The sequence below is a fragment of the Scleropages formosus genome, chromosome 2, assembly GCF_900964775.1.
Source record: "Scleropages formosus chromosome 2, fSclFor1.1, whole genome shotgun sequence".
Classification (NCBI taxonomy): domain Eukaryota; kingdom Metazoa; phylum Chordata; class Actinopteri; order Osteoglossiformes; family Osteoglossidae; genus Scleropages; species Scleropages formosus.
Genome location: NC_041807.1, coordinates 41,806,686 through 41,827,915, shown reverse-complemented (window position 1 = coordinate 41,827,915; position 21,230 = coordinate 41,806,686). Strand labels below are relative to the sequence as shown.

At 51.8% G+C, this 21,230-nt stretch overlaps 1 protein-coding gene across 3 annotated transcripts in view; it reads right to left on the bottom strand.

Moving 5' to 3' along the window:
- Positions 1-21,230, bottom strand: part of ahcyl1 (adenosylhomocysteinase-like 1) — a 35,392-nt gene that overhangs the window by 5,097 nt on the left and 9,065 nt on the right. The window contains exons 1-14 of one of the 3 annotated variants that reach the window (XM_029248169.1): positions 17,631-17,666; positions 10,589-10,703; positions 9,832-9,975; positions 9,174-9,274; positions 8,607-8,709; positions 3,987-4,081; positions 3,416-3,522; positions 2,619-2,735; positions 2,480-2,543; positions 1,755-1,843; positions 1,282-1,352; positions 1,037-1,131; positions 686-784; positions 370-438 (exon numbers count right to left, since the gene is read on the bottom strand). In XM_029248169.1, the coding sequence (XP_029104002.1) occupies positions 370-438; positions 686-784; positions 1,037-1,131; positions 1,282-1,352; positions 1,755-1,843; positions 2,480-2,543; positions 2,619-2,735; positions 3,416-3,522; positions 3,987-4,081; positions 8,607-8,709; positions 9,174-9,274; positions 9,832-9,975; positions 10,589-10,703; positions 17,631-17,651 (1,290 nt within the window). In that variant the 5' untranslated portion in view covers positions 17,652-17,666. Of the gene's footprint in view, positions 1-369; positions 439-685; positions 785-1,036; positions 1,132-1,281; positions 1,353-1,754; positions 1,844-2,479; positions 2,544-2,618; positions 2,736-3,415; positions 3,523-3,986; positions 4,082-8,606; positions 8,710-9,173; positions 9,275-9,831; positions 9,976-10,588; positions 10,707-17,630; positions 17,667-21,230 lie in introns of those variants that run through there. The other 2 variants (XM_018733947.2, XM_018733948.2) reach the window with 2 other exon arrangements.

The following is a 21,230-nucleotide window of genomic DNA, read 5'->3' as shown; positions in this document are numbered from 1 at the left end:
AGAGAGCGTGGAGCAGGTGAGCCAGGTGACAGTTCGTGACGATGGGGCACGGAAACATGATGGGGGAGGTGGGGGTGGACAGAAAATGCCAGAATGTTTGACTGTGCCATTTATAAGACTGCCGGTTGTGCAGCGGCTGCAAGGCGTCTCAGTCCCGTGTGAACGACATCACACCGGGGCAGCAGCTGCCCTTTCTCTTCGAACACAACCCCCGCAGCCCCGCCTCGTGACCCTCAACACTCCCCGGTCAGCAAAAGACACTGACCTCAGATCAGCTCTCCAGCGATCCCAGAGAAAGGAGAAGCACTGTCCACATGAAGAGGGAAAAAGGAAGGTCTCTCACACACACACAGTTTCAGATGAGCTCACCTGGGTCGTAGCTGTGATTGACAGGACAAACGTGGGCACCGTGGAGCAGCTCAGGTTCAGCAGGCGGCCCTTAGAAGCGAGACGCGACACCAGCCAGTGAGATGCCAGCAGAAAATCGCCCAGCAGCGATTTCAAAACATCAAAACTGTGATGCACATGTAAAAATTCAAATTCATCTGCAGGATTTAGTCTGTATTCTCTAGAATTACCACAATGCCAGTTCCAAAAGATGGAACGTATATGCCTTGTAACGTTCACACTAGACAGAAGGGAGGACCGGGAGGGGGTGCGTGTCGGCGAGCGCCCGGCGTCGAACCTCGGCCAGCAGGACCACCCGCTTCCCATCGGGCCAGATGACGTGGTCCACTTGCGATCGCACCCGCTCCCAGGTGAGCTCTGGAGTTCGCAGGCTGGCCTGGGGAAGGAGTACGGTAGTCAGCCCCACACACCGACACTCACGCACATTCGCAGAGAGGGGTTCTTCGATGGAAATCCGACCCCCGTCTCCAGCATGATGTCGCCGAATGGTGCCGGAGCGGCTCACGCCACGTTGCCAAGAGCGCACGGGTAAGATGTACCACACGGGTGAGACGAGTGTACCGTGCTTTAACGCTTCACACGGTTCCACGCCGCGCGTCAATGTGCGCAACCATCCCAAGCGTCTCACCACATCGATCTCCGTGTTGGAGTGGCCCATGTTGCACACGATGCAGCCATTCTTCACGCGATCCAGCTGCTCTCTGGTCACCACGTTTTTGTTCCCTGCGGAGAAAAAAATTACAGCACACCTGGTCAGCCTGAGCGTAACACACCGTACATTTCCGGACTCATCTTTGGTCAGGTGATCACGTATCGCTCCAGCACTCCTACTTTACGGACACCGCTGGGCTCACAGCTCAGACCATGGTTTACCTGTGCAGGTGATGATCATGTCCACCTGGCGAATGACCTCGTTCAGCTTGACCACTCGAAAGCCATCCATGCTGTGGGGTTAGCGAGGGCGTTAGCTGTGTGACCGCATCAGCAATATGTGACCGAAAACCGCACTTCTAACAAAAGCATCATTTTAAGTAATGAGCCGCCAAGACCTGGACCAGAAGGACCACGAGAGGCTGCAGGGACCAAACGTTTACATTCTTGCTTCCGATGAATGCCTTATAAAGCGTTTTACAGTAAACTCAGTGCATCCCACTAATATTTAAGAGAAACAGCACTAATGAGGGCTGTTCATAATATCTAGGTTATAGAAAGGACTTGGGTTCATGCGTCGCCTGCTCTTTTACATCCTGAATGTGAGACGTGAGGCCGTGTGTGAAAAGGCATCTCGGTGCGTTCAAGGTGCGCGTGCTGCTCTGCTCTCGGGGTGCGAACTCTCCGGTGCTCACCAGGCCTGCAGGGCACAGATGGGGTCGATCTCCGTGACGTAAACGATCGCCCCCAGCGCCTTCAGGGCAGAGCAGCAGCCTTTCCCCACCTGCGGCACAGGACTCGGTGAGGACTCGCTACGCGCTATAAGGTTGGTCTTACTATGGCTCAGTAAACGGTAAGCGGGCGTTTCCTAAAGGCTCTGTAACGGTTCGAGGACTCGGGGAAGACGGAACAGCGTCAGCAAGAACTCGGCAAGCATCAGCGAAAATGCACGAAGCTCCTGGGACAAAGCCTTTCATTTCTGTCCACTCTAGAGGACATATAGTACATGTTCTAAGTGTATCCTGAACTGTTTGTGCTACTGCACCCTACAGAAGACACACACACATTTTGTGAACCGCTCGTCCCATACGGGGTCGCGGGGAACCGGAGCCTAGCCGGCAACGCAGGGCGTAAGGCCGGAGGGGGAGGGGACGCACCCGGGACGGGACGCCAGTCCGTCGCAAGGCACCCCGAGCGGGACTCGAACCCCAGACCCACCGGAGAGCAGGACCTGGTCCAAACCACCGCGCCCCCCCTACAGAAGACATTCTGTGCATTTTAATAATTGTTTATGTTTATGGGTGGGGCTTGGAAAACTTCCCAGAAATCCTAGAAATATGTCCACCAGCCTTTCATTGCCGGTAGAGCCTTATTCAGTGAGCTACCAATCTACTTATCCATCTACACAGGAGTCTCTTACCTCTCCATACCCACAAACCACCACTTGTTTTCCACCGAACATCACATCAGTGGTCCTCTTTAGCCTACAGGTGAGAAAGAACGTGTAAAACGGTGTTTCTTGGGAAACGAGAACCACGGGAAGAAGGAGGGGCACGAACCCATCCAGGATGGACTCCCGGCAGCAGTAGAGATTGTCGAACTTCTGCTTGGTGACCGAGTCGTTGACGTTCATGGCGGGGACACACAGCTTCCCGGCCTTGGAGAGTTGGTACAGCCTAGCAGCAGAGAAATCACGAAAGGTTCAACAGGTGGTGTAATGGTTGCGCGCACGAGATTTTTACCAAGAGGGTTCGAGGCCTGTTGTATTCTTGAGAACTGCAGCTTTATTTTTTACAAATGAGTTCAACAACTGGCTGATTCCTTACATTTATCTGACACTTTTCTTCAACTTACAACGTTAAGGTACCTACAATTATTTACCCATTTATTCAGCTGGGTGATTTTACTGGGCCAATTTAGGGTAAGTACCTTGCTCAAGGGTATTACAGCTGAAGGGGGGGATTCTAACCTGCGAACTTTGTATCCAAAGGGAGCAGCACTAACCACTACACTAACAGCCGTCCCACACAAAACACAAATATAGATATACAAATTGCATAAGCATTTCAAGTAGTAATGTTAATAACTCTTAATGGAGTAAATAATGTTTCATGTTTGAAGTACTAATGTAAATATTAATAGTTGATGTTGTAAATTTAAATTAATAATCAATTTAAAATTCATGTGGAAATGTAAATACCGTTGAAGCACTAATCCATTACATTACAATTAATATCTGATATAGTAGTATAAGTGTTTAATGATTTACTCAGTAACGTAAATTATGCTCGGTGATCAACACAGTAACGTAAGTAATGTTTCGTGACTCTTTCATAGGAAGCGTGCACTTTTCCACCTGTGGACACCGGTGACGCTCTCCTCCACGATGCCGCGGATCTTCTTGAAGACATTGGGGTATTTCTTGTAAACCCAGTGTGTCAAGTCACCCCCGTCATCCAGGATCTGAGCAGGACAACCACGCAGTTCAGGCAAAGAGCGCGAGTGAAGGGGTTGTGAAAGCAAACCACGTTGTAATGATGACGTATCATGGTGGAGACTAAGGGGTTGCTCCGCCCCCTCGATGCTGGCTCCCGGGCGCGCAGGCTGATATACGTGGCCGTGTACACCTTTTGTGCCTCGCACGTTTTGGAGATTGCTTTAATGTTGGTTATTTTATTGTAAGGACAGCTGTGTGAAATATGTTATCCATAGTTTCCCACAAGATATTAAAAAGAAGAGCGTCCTTTTGTCCGTGTCCATCTGGATTTATATAATTTTACGCCTTTCTGGAATCCACGTGAGGATCTGGGCTAACTCATTAGCTTAGCCGGATCGTTACAACGTGCATGAGAAAACGCTAGTGAAGCAGCTGTCAATCACGAAAACGCAGTAAAACACCCGTGACCGCGGGCTTCAGCGGCTCCTACCATATTGGGCTGCCAGGCTTCTGTGCCGACGCACCGGTCGATGCACCACCAAAAGTCGGCCTCGGACTCCCCCTTCCAGGCGAACACGGCCACTCCTGTGGGGTCGGGAAAATGCTTGTTAGATTTTTTCGTTCGCAGCAGATCATGACGAACCATCTTCCGCTTGTGCACCATAATGTGCGAAGCACATCTGCGCTCGGGACCTGAAGACAGTGTCAGTTTGCCCGCTCAAAACTTGTACCTGAACACGAGTGACTACAGCTGCATGAGGAATTGCAGAATTATGTTGCTTGTACCTTGTTTGAATGTCAGCGAATTACTTTCATGACCTTTTATACCTTTCGTATACGGCGCGTCGGGATGGTTCCCCAGCATTGTTCTACAGGAATTCCAGTGGTTCCAGTGTGACCTTCAGTGACCTTAAATCCTCTTTTATTTCATTTGCACCAAAATGGAACTGCGTTGCCTGCGCAACAAAGCAGCATGTTCCTCATCCAAAACTGGACAACCAGTCTTTAAAACCAGAAGGTTTGTTTAAACAGAGCCTGGATGGGTTTCCTAGGCAGACAACGTAACACTGAACAGGGAAAGGACTAAAGTGGGTCTACAGGCAGTCCCTGGGTTACGGACGTCAGGCTTACGCACAACCTGTAGTTACGAACCACCCCCCGTGAAGCCTATTGTATTAAAAATTTGACTTACATACAGAGTCAGAGCCCATTTCCCTGGCAGAAGTCACTGAGGTAGTTGGAAAGCTCCACAGTGGCAAGGCACAAGGGGCTGGATGAGATTCGCTTGGAACTGCTTAAGGCCCTGGATGTTGTAGGGCTGTCGTGCCTGACACGCCTCTGCAATGTTGCATGGAACTTGGGGGAAGTTCCTTCGGATTGGCAAAGATAGGGACCAGCACCCCGGTTTAAGAAAGGGGACCGGAGAGTGTGTGCCAACCCTCAGGGTATCACGCTTCTCAGCCTCCCTGGGGAAAGCCAATGCCAGGGTGCTGGAAAGGAGGCTCCGGCCAACAGTTGAACCTCAGACTGAAGAGGAACAATGCGGATTCCGTCCTGGCCGTGGAACAGTGGACCAGCTTTTTACCCTCTCACAGATAACTGAGGGGGCATGGGAGTTCGCTAATCCAGTCTACATGTGGTTTGTGGACTTAGAGAAGACCTACGACCGTGTTCCCCAAGAAATTCTGAGGAGGTGCTTCGGGAGTTTGGGGTGCCGGTGCCACTACTGCGGGCCATTCGGTCTCTATACACACGGAGCGAGAACTGTGTCCGCATACTCGGTATTAAGTCAAGCCCATTCGATGTGGGTGTTGGACTCCGCCAAGGTCGTGCCTTGTCCCTACTCCTGTTTGTGGTCTTCATGGACAGGATATCAAGGCGTGGTGGAGATCAGGAGGTCGTTCTATGTGGTGGTCGGAAGGTGATGTATCTGCTTTTTGCAGATGATGTCCTTTTGGCACCGTCACATGGTTGCCTCCAACACGCACTAGAATGGTTTTCAGCTGAGTGTGAAGTGGTTGGTATGAGGATCAGCACCTCCAAGTCTGAGTCCATGATTCTCTCATGGAAAAGGAAGGCATGCCCCCTCCAGGTAAGGGGAGAATTTGCCCCAGGTGGAGGAGTTTAGGTATCTTGGGGTCTTGTTCACGAGTGAGGGGAGAAGGGAGCGTGAGATCAGCCGCAGACTCGGAGCAGCGGTAGCAGTAATGCGGTCGCTGTACCGGACTGTAGTGGTGAAGGGGAAGCTGAGCCATAAGGCAAAGCTCTCTATTTACTAGTCAGTCTACGTCCCTGCCCTCACCTATGGTCATGAACTGCATCTAGGGAGGTAATGACCGAAAGAATAAGATCGAGGATACAAGCAGTTGAAATGAGTTTTCTCCACAGGGTGTTGGGACTCACTCTCCGTGACAGGGCAAGGAGTTTGGACATCCGGGAGGAACTCAGAGTAGAACCGCTACTCCTTCAGATTGAGAGGAGCCAGTTGAGGCGGTTTGGGCATCGGGAGAGGATGCCCCCTGTGAGCCTCCCTTTGGTGGTATACCATGTACAGCCAACTGGGACGAGACCCCGAGGTCGGCTCAGGACCCACTGGGGGGATTATATCTCCCAGTTGGCCTAGGAGCGGCTGGGGATCCCCTGGGTTGAGCTGGAGGAAGTTGTGAGGGACAGGGGCAGCTGGGTCTCTTTGCTCTCCCTGCTGCCACTACAGCCCTAGAAGGGCTAAGCAGCCAAGAAAATGGATGGATGGAGTTACATGCAATGGCTCGTAGTAACAAACAGTGCTACTTTGCATCAGGCATCAAAACATTGCACATCTACAGCGGTTCATCGGCTCGTGGGCCCGAGGTAGGACAAAGACTTTCTTCTTTTCAGTCGGACCATGTTGCTGTTAACAGTGTCTCATGTGTGTTACTGTATTTGCCTTTAATCGTTCTTGTTTTTACCCCCATAACCATGGCACCAAAGCGTAAATATGATGCAAGTGATGGCGATGCATCCAAGAAAAGGAAAACGATCACGTTCGAAACTAAAGCGGAAATAATAAAGCGATTGGAAAAAGGTGAAACGCCAACGAACATTGGAAAAGAGATCATTAAAGTTTCTTTAACGTGTTTTATTTCTACAGACACAATTTCTCGCTGTCGTCCTCCTCACTCTGTATTATAAATACTGTAGTAACGCTAATTGTTATTATTACAATGTATTATAAAGGGAGCGCGGTGGCGCAGTGGGTTGGACTGAGTCCTGCTCTCCGGTGGCTCTGGAGTTCGAGTCCCGCTTGGGGTCCTTGTGATAGACTGGGGTCCCGTCCTGAGTGTCCCCACCCCCCCCCCAGCCTTGTGCCTTGTGTTGCTGGGTTAAGTTCCAGTTTGCCGCGACCCCACTTAGAACAAGCAGCTTCAGAGTGTGTGTGTGTGTGTGTGTGTGTTAGTGTTATTGCGGTGTGCCCGACTCTGGGTTCAGATTGGGCAAAGAAGGCCACACAGGCAGTGTTCATAATAAACATTTTATGAGAACACCGGCACACAGGGAACTAAAACTCTCGTTCTGAAGACCCCGGTCCTTCAAGGACCTGCACTTCAGACCAGACATCCCAGCCTGCTTAGCACCCCCCAGGCTTTCTTTCCCACTCGCAAACACGGTCACCCCTTTATTTTCCCCATAAGTCTCCCCAGTGGTTGTACACTTTATTTACATTTTCCCATAATACAACTATTTACATTCAACGGATTTCCCGCTCAAACTCACAGTAACGTGGGTCATTACATTATTATTACTGTTTGTAATATTTAACATGTTTTACTGTGTCCGGAAGTGTTTTTTTTAATGTCTTCATGCATAGAAAGGTAGGCAATACATGATATACTAAGACAACTGATGTTAGACACAAACCGTACCTTCGGTAAGCGTTCCGACTTACGTACAAATCCGACTTAAAGACAGACTGAGGAACGGGCTGAGAACTGCCTGTAGACCAAAAACAGATTGGATCTAAACCAAGACCGCACTACGAATAGAAACCAGAGTAATTATATAAGCATGTGAACGTCCCTGGTGTCCGTGGCTCCAGCAGCTGCGCAAACACCGCGCTGCACCTTCGAACTGTTTCTTGCCCAAGACGAGCTGCAGTGGATTGTTACTTGGGCTTGCCATGATTCCTGAGGAACACCACATCTGCTGGGACCATCTGGTAGCATCTCATTCAAAACACAAGTAGCGCCCGTCCATCTGCCTCTCCACCCACTGCTTTCTCCAAGACACAGTGTTCATTTGGGACTGTACAAAAATACACTCAACAGAGCGGAAAAGTGCACCACAATGAGTCCTTTCCTTTCTAAAAGGAAGTGGACTATAGTAAAAAATATGGTTTACCAAAGATGAACAGAGCTGTTTTTTTTTTTCTTTTTAAATAGCAGTGGGGCCAGATGCACAGCAGGTGGTTCAGTGATGACCGACTGGACGTAGGTAAAACTCCAGGGTAAAACACCAGATTGCTGGTCCCTTGATTGTGCATGTAAGTACCAGAATCGCTTACATAAAAACCTGGAGATGATGCAGCCAATTTTTTAAGCCTCTTCAGCAACCGATTCCGGCTCTTTTTGCCGTGCTCAACACCTCACAAACCCAAAGGCCGGCGCGTTCATTTTAACATTACGACAAGTGCCACAGAACATCGTTTCGGCATCTCAAGATGAGATAGTTTGGGCCTCCGATTTCCATTTCACTGCAAATCCCTGCCTCATTTTTTAGCACCTCTTTAGATCATCCAAAAAACAGCAGGCATTGGCACAAATGGTGAAAAATAGCGTCTCTCGCCATCTGTGATGATTACTCATGTGTTTGCTGCCTCTCGCTGTCCTTGGGTGCGTGTGGAGGTCCCGTCTGAAAGCTCAAACCCAACTCCGCACTGACTCACTAAAGACTCCCACAAGATGCTCCACACATGAGACCAAGTATTACTCTTGTTGGGGTTGCCTTTTACCACAGTGAGAACCATAACATCAGCGCTTTCCAAGTCTCCTTCCTCAAAAGGAGAGCCTAAACGCAACGCACGTGTTCCACCTGCCTCGTGACCTCGCCGAGCACCTGCAAAGCAGAGCCTTACCTGCCTCTGAGAGGGCAGCCGCCACCTCGTTCTGCGTGGAGTAGATGTTGCAGGCGGTCCATCGGCATTGAGCTCCAAGGGCAACCAGCGTTTCAATCAAGACCTTGGCAGGTAACAAAGACAGACAGGGATGTGAGAAGAACTTCAACAAGAGCAGAATGGAGAGCTGTGAGAAGAGAAGAAGAGAAGAAGAGTCAAGAGGTTCCAAAAGAGTTTTAACAAGAGAAGAATGGAGAAAAACTTCAAGAAGAGAGGAGACGTTCCACAACCTAAGAGAGCAGTTTGAACAAGAAGAAAGAGTTTCAACAAGGGATGAAGAGCTGGGACAGGACTAGAGGAGAGAAGAGCTTCAGTGAGAAAAGAGCTTCAACGAGAGGACGATTCCTCTCTTCGGCAAAACGGACAAAAGTCTCAACAAGAGCAGAGAAGAGCTTCAACAAGGACCAGAGGTGCTACAAGAGAGAAGAGGTTTAAAAGAAAATGAGAAGGTCTCTTGCTGGTGGTGCCTTCAGACACGATGGGAGGGAGAGGAGTGCCAGGTGGTGTTGGACCCCAGAGCGGACTTACCGCTGTCTGGGCCGTGATGTGAGTGCAGCCCACGATCTTGGATCCGGCGAGCGGCTTCTCCCCCTGGGCCCTCTTCCGGAGGGAGATGAGGGCCGACATGTCTGAGGCGCACGGAGAGCGTGTTTGTCATTTGTCAGGAGGGACAGGGGGACAGAGCGACACACAACACACACAGATACAAAGACAGACAGAGAGGTTTTGAAAAAACACAAAACACTGGTAGCATAGTTGACAGTGCTGATGTCTTTAGACCTCAAATCTATTTGTACGCTTTTTTTTATTATTATGGTTTATCTGCGGCCTGTAGGGAAATATCTTCTACTCAGATTCAAGCGTCTGTGCATAAAGCTCTTCTTCTCTTGTTGATGCACTCTTCTTTACTCTGAGTTGTGCATCACTTTGTAAAAATATTAATATATTTCAATGTTGGGGAAAAACTGTAAACACACTCTTGCAACCTAATTACGCCGATGCAGCTGGTAAATCAGTGAGTGCTGTTGACCGTGTGCGACCGCTCGCATAAATTCACACCTCTAATCTGTGACAAAAGCGTGAGCCTCGAGACACGCCGGCGTTTCTGTCGCCGCGGCAACCTGCAGCCAATGCCACCTGTGTTCCCTAATTGGCTGGGTGTGTCTGCGTACAGACTGGCGCCTACCTTGCTCCGCGATCTCGATCTCCCGTCGGCCGAACTCGGCCTGCTTGATGTTCTTCACACAGAAGTCGCCGCTGCCCTTGGAGTTGACCTGAGTCTTGTCGCGGGGGGACGTCTCATCGTCCGAGCTGTCGGTGTAGGAGGCGGCTGGGGGGGAAGGGGGTCAGTGCTCCACTTGGAGATACAGCCATTGCGCGGTCCACGATGGCCATGCCACTTTTGAACCCGGTCCACTAATGCTCACTTTAGCAACCGCACCCAGAAGGAGCTTTGTGTTCATTAACGGTCACGCCTCTGAGCGAACCTGTGGACCTACCACCAGAAACACTGGTCTCGGTGCAGGTGGGCAGCTCACACACCTGCGCTCATCGTGGCTGTATAATCACTACATTTCGTTGGGGCAGGAATGAAAGATACAGGGAAATTAACTGTAAAATGAACATGTACACGTGATGTCCTGCATGGACAAATTTGATTTTATAACGATACGAAATTATGACACGTGTATTTTAAAATATTTAATGTTTTTTTTTATTCATTTTGTAATTCATGTTAACTTTCAATGCAAACTAAGTTGTCACAGCACATTTACACTGAAATAACTGGAGCTCACTGGATGGGATGCGTCCCCTGGTTAGTGGAAAAGTGTGGTTAGCGGCAGTGTTTGGGTTCCTAATCCTGTCGCTAACCGTGCAAAAGACAATGAGTCTGTGTGTGTGTGTGTGTGTGTGTGTGTGTGTGTGTGTGTGTGTGTGTGTACCTGAGCTGTAGCTGTCCGTTGAGGACTGAGAGATGGAGCGGGACAGCGATCGGCGTCCAGCCTTGGTGGGGAACTTGCTGAACTCCTGCTTCTCCTCTGAGGTCACAAACTGGATCTGCTGTGGGAGACGGGAGAGAAGCGCGGAGCTGAGCGACGTCACCACCCGCAACACACGCATCCTCGTTAGCGCCGGGTGTGTGGGAAGGGCGTCGACCAGCACGCAGCTGGGTACCATGAGGACGTTGCTCTTCACGCTGTGTCCCTCACGCTACGGGCTTCTCTACGTCGCTGTGAGTAATGTCCATGTCCTGCTGTTTCACTGCACTTATAAAGGCCACCTGACTGTAGACACACACACCGCTTATTCAGTGGCAAGTAGCATTGACACCAAAAGGTTATAGGTTCACATCCCGTGATGAGTTCTGCCATTATAGGGCACACCATCTTATAATGTCTTGGGCAAGTCCTCGGCAGCAGGCGGCGTAGCGGTTAGCGATTCCTCCAGACAAGCAACAGTTGCAGGTTCAAAACCCACCTCCTTGATCAAGGTTCTTACTCTGAACTGATGCAGTACAATTACCCTGCTGCATAACTGGGTAAATCAGTGTAACCCCACTGAATGCCCATCATTGCAGGCACAAAACGTCAGTGTAACCGCAGAAGCGGTACCTTGGACCCAAACCCTTGGACTGGGGCGTCGACCCAAAGGGCACACAGTGCCACCTTTGAGCAAAGCCCTTGAGCTGAGAACCCAGCTGTACAGTGCAAGTGCTCAGAAGTGTCACCTGAGTCTCTGTTCCTGCTCCACTTGTGTGAAGAGCTATAAATAGAATCGGCGAGGCCAGCGATGCAGCACGTTTCGTCCCATAAATAGCGCCGTCAATACGGCACCATCTCATCTCCTTTTCCCAGCGGACTCCTCCCCGCCGCTCTGCTCCTCATCCCGCGTCTCTCCTCTCATTACTCTCGGCCGGAGACGACGGCGTCGTCAAGTCGTCCGTCTCGTCCGGCATCCGCAGCCCTTTTTCTGGCCGCTCATTTATCGATGACTCTCGAACCCTCCGCCCACCGGGCCCGGGTGTCGCTGCCAGGCCCGCCTTCCCGCAACTCCCTGCACGCCGAGCGCTGGGCACAAGAGGGAGCGCGTGGGTGCATCTGAGACGCGAACGCTTTCCTGTTACACAACCGCTCGAGCGGTGAACCGGGGAGCCGCTCTTGTCTTGTCCGGGACGCGCCGTCGCCGAACAGCCTCACCTGCGGAGGGATCACAGCGACAAAGTGCTGTCGCGGCACTTGTGTCTGAACCCGGGGTGCTTGAAATGTGGAAAAATGCAGACATCCGTGGGATCAATAACGTGTCTCTCTGTCCGTCTGTCTATGACAGGAATGAGACGGTTCGAGCAGCGCGGTAAATATACACACACGCCGCAGTACGTGGGATTACGTAAGAGCTCCAGTTATTCACCGTGGACACGCTCAGCGCTACAGTGGAGCTTAATGTGGGTGAAGGCAGGAAGCTGGGTTCGAATCCCTGCCATAGCCCTGAGCAGAGCCCTTCCCCTGCCCTCACTTTGTCAGCTGCCTTGCGGAAAGGTGAATAAACAATAACAGGACAAGTTACACAGGAATTTTTTTAAAAAAAAAAAAAAAAAAAAAGAGAAATGCGGGAAGCTTTGTTCGAGCACAAACACACAGAGCGCTGGTCCATATGGAGTCTCCCTTCGCTTCGCTGCGCTCAGGCCCAGCTGTAGACGTGCGGGAGACCCGCTAAGACGATCTCTCTTAATTGGGATCAGTTGGGGCAGGTCGACCCGCACGGTGGGGGTGAGCGCCGCACTGCCGGTTCACCAGGAGAGCAAAGCGGCAGGTTTTGCAGGGGATTATGGGACAAACGACAGGACGTGATGATACCCCCCTCATACTCTGCCGGCATGTAATCCAAGGGTGTAAATACTGCAACGGTGAAAGCGGGATAAATAATAAGTGGAAAAGTGAGCCGAACCCACGTCGCTTACAAAAAAGATGTAAGCCGAGAAGTCGTGCTTATAAAGCCAGGAAACCGCTTGTCCCGAGCGGAGTTGCAGCGAGCCGGAGCCTAACCCGGCGACACAGGGCGCAAGGCCGGAGGGGGAGGGGACACACCCAGGACGGGACGCCAGTCCGTCGCAAGGCACCCCAAGCGGGACTCGAACCCCAGACCCAGTGGAGAGCAGAACCCGGTCCAACCCACTGCGCCACCGCACCCCCTTGGTCTGTTTAAATATATAGATAAAAAATAAATAATGAAATAAATTTAAAAAAAAAAAAAACAAATACAGGCTATAAAATATAATGGCCCATCAAATAATTTCTCTTAAAATGTCCTGCATAATATTTTAAAAACTGACAAAGTCTCATTCAAAACCACTGTACCTAACAAGGCAGTTCTCCTAATGTAATTACTATAATCTCCCACAACGCTCGTCATAACTCATATCTGAATCTTTGACAGAGAGAGTGTGTGTGTGTGTTCCACTGATGTACGGATGAGTGTCCCAGTGTAAGTAGTGTATCTAGCAGTGTAAGTCACCGCGGTGAATAAGGTGTGTGTGCTGATAACACTACAGAGAGTTCATTGGAAACCGTTTTGGAGAAAAGTATCTGCTAAATAAATACATGTAAATGTAAAATGTAAATATCTCCTCTCTGAGGAGCCATTTCTAACTGCTCCTTCGTGACAGCAATAGTGAATAACTTTAAACTGATAGGTAAGGCTTTCCTTTGCCTTCTTTCAAAATTATTCTTGCTTAAGGGCTCATCATTATGAGAGATAATGATTATAGACCACGAGAAAAGGTTACAGGGTTTCTAGGGGGACACACGGGTACGAGACGAAGGAGGTCGTCCTATTTTTAACTGAAATTTCTTTCCGTCCTCGTAAAAAATGTCCCTCCTCACTTCGAGATCATTATGCCAATTTGTCAGTTCAAATTACACATAATATGATAGATTTAGGTCATTAAGGGCCTGACGTACCTCGTGACCCCAACTGGTACGGTAAATACGGTCACCGTGTCGCTTGGTTTACGTGATGGGGAATTACGGTCAACCTTTCTGAGCAAAACCATCACAGCCACACATTTACATGTATTCGCTTATCGGACGCTTTTCTCCAAAATGACAAACATCTCAGAGAAAATACAATGTGTTCATCGCAGTAGCAGGAAGAGACGCTCAGATGCAGACGCGTGATTCTTAAGTGATACAAGTGACAAACCGCACAAAGAAGCTGCTCAGAATCGACAATAGCAACGATGACACGCTGCCACCATCGCACTGTCATACTCACTGTCGCACTGTCATACAAGCCGTCACTGTCGCACCGTGTCGTACGAAGGTGCTCTTTATTTTGGGATTAAAGCACAAAAAGCCTTGTGGCCCGTGTGAAAAATGACAGAAGATGCTGAGATGAAGGACGGAGTCGTAGACGCTGCGGCACGTTCTGCCTGGAATGACCCGAGCTTTCAGAGACATCCACACATCGCTGTCTGATTAGTAATAATAATCATCATCATCGTCGTCGTCGTCGTCGTCGTCGTCTTCACACGAAAGGATGGTTTTGTGCGACTTTCATGCTGCGCAAAGCGCTGCTGAGGAATGGCGACCAAAAAGTCGAAGGCCGAATGAGGAATACGGGGAAAAACAGCGTAAATCAACGAAGGAGCGCCGCTGCCGAGTCCACCGAAGGATCGCCGAGTGACGCCGCGGGTGGCAAAGTGGCGAGAGCCATCGCCTCGTAACCGTAGGACGCGGGTTCGAATCTCCGTCCCTGTAGCGGTGCTTACGATACCGATCCCGGATCGACACGGTACAAATTACCCTGCTGTACAAATGGGGGAATCCCGATTAGTGACTTAGCGGATGGGCCTCACGCTGCAAGTCACTTTGGACCAAATGTCACATAAAAAGTGGACGACGAAAGTGTCGACGAGGCGCAAAAACAAACGTAATAAGACGAGATGCTGCTGTTTCGCCAACGCGCACACACACGTATGACACTAATACGTCATCTACACGCTGCATGTTTCCCAACGCTGAATACAGTGTAACCTCGTTATAATGCGATCATTAGATAAATAATCATAAAAATGTCATCATGAAAAAAGCAGGATCGCACTGAATTAGAGGTTCAAGAAAATCAGTGTTCAAACTGACCGAATGTTGACCGAACATCTAAAATTGCCCCTATTTAACCTGTTTTTTACATGTTTACCTTCTGACAAGTATATTACCTTTGAATTAAAGAATTCTGCTAATTAAAGGTTGTTGTTACAGTGGAAATTAAAACACAGATGAATTCATATTAGATTTTTTCACTGAAATAACGCAACAAGTACCTTGGGCTGAAAACTACGTTCACATTCACGCAAGTTATGCAAGGGTTCGTTGGACAAGGAAAACTTTGATGAACACATGCACCGTATGTGTAAACACTACCAACTAGGGTGGCGTATCACCAATCGTCATTTACAGTTAATTTTTTAAAGAAGCGATTGCGTTCCTTGCGCGAACGTGCACGTCGCTAGAATGCTTCTAAGACGGTTTGCAAAAAATGGCCCGATGACCCATCGCGTTATATCCGAATTCGCGGTAAATCGGAGTTTTACCGTACTCGGAACGGCCTCGAGAACGAATTTTTCTAGAACAGGCTGGAGAAACAAGACCGGCTCCGACAATGGAGCTCGCCAACGATCCTCTAGAATTCGGCCGGAACGACGACTTCCGGCTCAAAGCGAGTAGCGTTCGGCCGACGGGACGGGACCTTGCCGGACGGGAACTCGCTGGCCTCGCACACGTCGCATCCCCTCACGCAGAGCCTCGGGGAAAAAACGGCGTGCTGCCGACACAGCCCAGGCAGGCGACGCTATTTCGCACGCGGCATCGCAGACTGATCTCTCGGCGGACGTCGACGCCACTTCCGTTCCGGAACATTCACGGACATCAGAGGAACACCGGGCATTCGGTGTGAATGAATATTACTGCCACTTGTATTTGTCGTCTGTCCCCAGAGCACCTCGCAACGGTGTTAACGCAGCAGAGGCGAGCGAAGACAGAGGGTCGTGCCGTTAAGCGCCGCCCCACCCGGTGTCCCGCCGAGGAGGAGAACGGCACTGACGCAGCGGCCTGGGGAACAGTTGTAGTGCGGTGGTGAGTGCTGACGCCGCGCAGCCATAGGACCGTCTCCCGAGTGTCCCCTCCTGCTCCGCTACCCTTCATCACACTGCTTAACCTGAACTGACGTGGTAAAAATTACCCTGCTGTACAGATCTGTAAATCACCGTAAGCAGTTTAATGTACAAACAGCGTGCGTCACCTTGCACAAAAGCAGCAGATCAAGAACAGTAACGGTTTCATGCTCTTCCAGTTCGCACCCCGGCCCTGCTAACGCCGGAGACGCCGCTGGCGCCGCCGCCCTCCTCCCACGTGCGCCGAGCGGGTTCCCCGGGAACGCCGTGCTGGGAGTCCCTGCGAAAGGGGCGGGAGCCGGGTGCGAATTTGCGAGGTGGAGGAAGGGGGGGCGGGCGGGCGGCATCTCGACGCCTGGGGACGAGATTAAGGAGCTGACGCAACAAAAACATGGCCAGTTCCAGAAGTTAACAGTGGCGGGACAAGGGCAGGACTCTTAGCAGGAAGTAAATAGACGGTAAATGCTGGGTAAACACGCATATCAGAAGGTAGGAAGAGTTTATACGGGAGTAAGTGGAGAGCCATCACGTCCTTGTCGGAATTCAAACCGTCAACCGGTAGAGTTAAAAACGACTAATGTCACGAGATGTTTCAGTGAACGTCTGTCCGCGGTGAAGGTGGACCGGAGTGGGACGAGAGACACATTGTCATCCACATTTACACGAAATCGATGTAAAACGATGAAAGGGGCCCGGGGCCCCGTTCCCGGCATCAACACAGAACCTGGTCCCGCAACAACCCGGGCAAAAGGTTGTTGGTTCCAGTCCCGGAGAAGCGCCCTTCGACACACCTGCGTGGCGCCGGACCTCTCGGTTCTAAAGCCTCCTGAAGGTATGAGGGCGGAGGTGTTTAAACGAACAACAGAGTAAAAACGCTGTATCGGTGCACAAAGGCGTACCGTGACGATGCAGAAAGGGAGCTGAGTGGCTCCTGGGGGCGTCGCAGCTCTGCAGATACGGGTCTGGTGGCCTCGGGTTCAAGAACGATGCAAAAAGTGGTAACAAAAAGTCTGACTTGTCTCCATCTGTTTTCCTCTCGACGCGCGACCCAACTTCCTTTTCGAAAAAGTTGCGGTTTGAAGGCTAACGACTCTCTCTTTCTCTTCCTGGAAGCTTCCCTCCATAAACATGCGGACCATTTAAAAGATGGACATTTTATTGACACTCCAGCTCTGACGAATCCCGCGAAGCTGCTGCTCAAAAGGACGCGTTTGTCGATCGACACGTGCCGATTTTACGCTTGCGGGCCACGCGACAAAGGCGCGTCACCCCGGAAAGGAGCCCCGTCGGCCCCGGGTTCGGCCGTCCGCGCGCAGGTCTCCGTTTACCTCGCGCTCCGCTCGTAGACGCCGTGTGTGTCCATGCGCTCGTGACCGATAAGCTCTCGCGCGCAGCCGTCCCTCCAAGTGCCGTAGCGGTCACGCACGACGGCCCCGTCTGACCTCGACCCCACCGTTCACCTCTACGTTTACGCGCCAATCGGTGCTCCGTTCGCACGCCGTGTCGGGACGGTCCTGCTGTGGACTCCCGGGCGTTCCCGTCCCCTGCGGTAGGAGCACACGCGACCCTCCCGCTTCCACGTCACGTGGCCTCAGCACTTCCTCCTACGAGGTCTGCCGCGAAAGCGCCGCAACATCCGTGCACCTGCGAGGTTAGGGGTTCGTGTCCCAATTCCTGCCGTGACCTCAATCCTGTCACCGAAATCATCCAGTTCCATCGCCGGAGCGGTCTACGCATCGCTCAAAGTCCTGGAGCGAGGACAGAATGTAAGGGGATGTGAAAAAAAGCATGATGGCAAGAGGACAGGAGCCACTCACCCCGCCATGCCGATGCGCCATGACTCCCTTCGGCGCCTCCCCGGCTCCGCGACCGCCACCGTGCGCCTCTGTGTCCCGTGCGCGTCTCCACGCCGCAGACCCGGCCGCGCAGCAGCTGTAATCCCCTGGGGGAGAGGAGGCGAGGCGGGGCGGGGGGGGCACGGCCTCCGCCAAACACCAACAGTAGCGGCTACTTTATCTCTCCCTCCCATCATGCCTCCCTCTCGCCACGCCACATGCACCTGCCCGGTGCTGCCCCGCCCCCGAGGCCACGCCCCCCCACCCTCATCCAGCTTAACCAGAGTCCCCGTGGCAACCGGGAGCCTCGTCGGTGCCAGGCCCGGCCGACGGTCTTAAAGCAAACAGGATTCCGTACGATTTAAACTCTCATTCCATCGGCTATTTCCAGGGTCGCCGGGTCCTGAATCCGGTTGTTGTTCCCGGGGGTGGGGTCACGGAGTACGGGCGGAGTACGGAGCCCCCTCACAGGTGATGACAGGGATACGGTTCAGGCTGCCGCAGTCACGACTGCACGGGGAGCACTAAGCAGGTGTCGGCCACTTAATCCTGCCCCATTAATACCCCCCGCAGTCCCTCAAGCCACACCACCCCCCACCTTACACCTCTCTCCCCGCGCGCCGAGCTTGTTTTCCGTGTTCGACGCTGGAACCAAAGGCGCTCGGACCGAAGACGGGACACCGGAAGGGAACCGGTGGTTTCTTTTCAAAAATATCAGTTCGGCCGAATACTTTACATAACAAATCGACGGAGCCCAGGTGCGTGTGGGATCAAACGGGAGGCTCGGTAAGGGTTTTAACGGAAAGGCTCGTGAACCCCGGTGAAAACAAACCCATCTGGAGGGCCCATCTGGAGGCTGCGACCAAGGGCACCCGGCGAGGGCGGCTTGTCCCGTCCGCTCACGCGACGGTCGGCTTTTATTAAACGGCTCCGGAAACGAATGGACGAGAACACATCCGAGCCCCGGCGCGCGCAGCCGCTACGGCGCTCCTCGCATTAGTTAAACACACGAGGAGGAGGGCCGAAATTCACGGGGAAACGTGTCCGCGACACCTCGTCGTAGAGGCCGGGGCGCCGTCACCGCGGTGCTGCGTGGATGCCGAATGGAACGCGTCCGAATTCGCAACAAACAAATAGTAAAAACGCCCACCGGTTACTCATTCACCACGAGACTATTTACTGCGCGAGCTGAGCATCTCCTGTAACATTTTGCAAACAATTGGTTATTGCTCTATATTTATTCATCTATTTTGACACTTTTGTCCAAGGCAAAGTACAGTGTGAGGTTTGTATACGAAGCTGTTCATACTCATCTACCATTAATACAGACTTTTACTGTATCAGTGTATCATATCGAGTACTTAGATTGAGGTTACTGCAGCAGGAGGTGGGATTCGAACCTGTATCCTTCGAGTACAAGGCCATGGCTCTAACCACCGCACCCCTTGCTGCCTCCGGCAGGGTCTCGACGATGTTTGAAGAGAATTTCTGCTTCCTGCAAGTGACTTATTGATGTGTTTGTTAGACCTTTAACATCAACGTTCTTCAGTCTGCTCTAGAAGGGAATCACGTCCCGCTGGGGCAGATCGCACAACCGGATCACCGCCGCATTTCCACATGCGAGGCCGTACCGCACCGTTTTCCACAAGCACCGTGGCGGACCGGTCTCGGGCCCGCACCGAGGAGTGTCCGCCGCTGAAGACAACGGCGGACGGAGGGACGCGGAGATGGACGACACCAGGAGGATGGGGAGAGCGAGCGCCGATCGCAGGCCGATCGCATTCGAATGCCCCGTCCGCTAAGCGCTCGGTGGCGCTAAGGATGCGCAAAATGGCTCTCAGATTTCCCACGCGCCCCTGCGGCGAACGCGCCCACGCTCCACTGAGCGTGTTACTCGTGCCGGGGGGGGGGGGGGGCAGCGAGAAGCGGACAATCCAGCCGACACGTTCTCGCTTTTTCCTGAAAGCGTGGGCCGTTACTGCGTGGAACACCGGAGCGCATCTCTGCCGTTACATCACCCGCGCGCTGCAATTCGGAACGGGTTCGAAAAAATACGAAGGAGGTCCGCTGGTCGTGGTGCGCGCCTCCTTTTTGATACACTTTCTATTGGTCCCTCCTGACAGATCAAACAGGCCCGAAAGGTCGTGTGCTCTCATAAAGACAGCAGCAGGTGGTGTGAAGGTTGAAGGTTGAAGGTTGAAGGTTGAAGGTCCCGGGTTCAAATGCCATTTCCTGCTGTAAAACCCCTCATCCAGGCACTTACCCTGAACTGAAACAGTAAAAATTACCCAGCTGTATAAATGGATAAATCAGGTTGAGCCACCTCGGGGGAAACTACGAGATAAATGCAAATGAGACGTAGTCCATCTGCACGCACACACGTTCTTCCTGCGAGGTATCTGTCTTTACCGGGTATTTACCATGCGCCGCACTGGTATCTGAGTCACCCTCCTCTCCAAGGTCACCTTTGAACAACCCACGCAAACACCTACGGCTCACATCTGACATTTATATGGAGAGAGCAACTCAAAGCACCTGGGCGTCCAGCGTGTCCACGGGGGGGATCGGGAACACGTAACGCAGTTCCACAAAACTGCTTGACATTGGACGAGTGACGGTCGGCAGAGCCGCATCGCACTTCACAGCCCGCGGCAATTTTCGCGAGGCACGACTCATGAGCTGAAGGTGAGACACTCACGCCGCGAGGAACGCTACACTCTAAGAGCAGGTGTGGGGCACTGAGCTGACAAGATGCTGGTATCTTCAAACAGCTACGAACACGACGTCAGTCCCACGCGGTCTTTTTCGCCGCTGCCGTAGTCACGTAGGGGCTTCACGAACGCTTTCCAGAGCGCAGCAGAGAGGAGCGAACCAGGACTCTCAGGCTAAGCTGGTGGACCTCTGAGCCAGCAGGTTCTTAGCTTTGGCCCCAATGTGCTGACATGAGCTCCCTCTGTCCCTCAGAGCTGCTGAATCCCTTGCACATTCCGGAAGGGTCTCAAACGCACCTCTTTCAGAGCCACTTCTTTCCTGAGCTCTTGAACCCTTTGTGAGTTAGTCCTTCACCACCCGCTGCTCTTCATCTCCCTCCCCACTTCCCTCTTCGTACGTCACCCGTACAGGTAGCTGCCGGAGTGCGGCGCTATGACCTCTATGAGCGCTATGACCACACTAACGGCCAAGCTGTGCCTCAGTGACCGTGTTCGTATCTGAGCCCTCTGTCTCTTGATGATGCACTTGCATTTACACTGAGCTGTACCTCGCTTTGAGGGAAGCTGTCTGCCAAATGCATAGAAGTGTAAATGTACGTTATTTACGGCACTCTGTTTGTACACTTTAATAAAGCTCCAGTCACAGCTGAATTAATAAAGTGCTCACGGACCTTGGGAACAGCCCGTACGGTTCGGAAAGTGCGCGACTCCCTTTCGTTATCAGTTCAAACCGACAGCCAGCCTCCAGTCCTCCAGCAGTTTCTCTCGTACTTAATCACCATGGCAACCGTGCACCGGGACCCTCGCTGTGATCCCACTGAGCCGCGATTGTCGGACGCCCTTGATGTTTTTCTCTTTACATAACTTTATG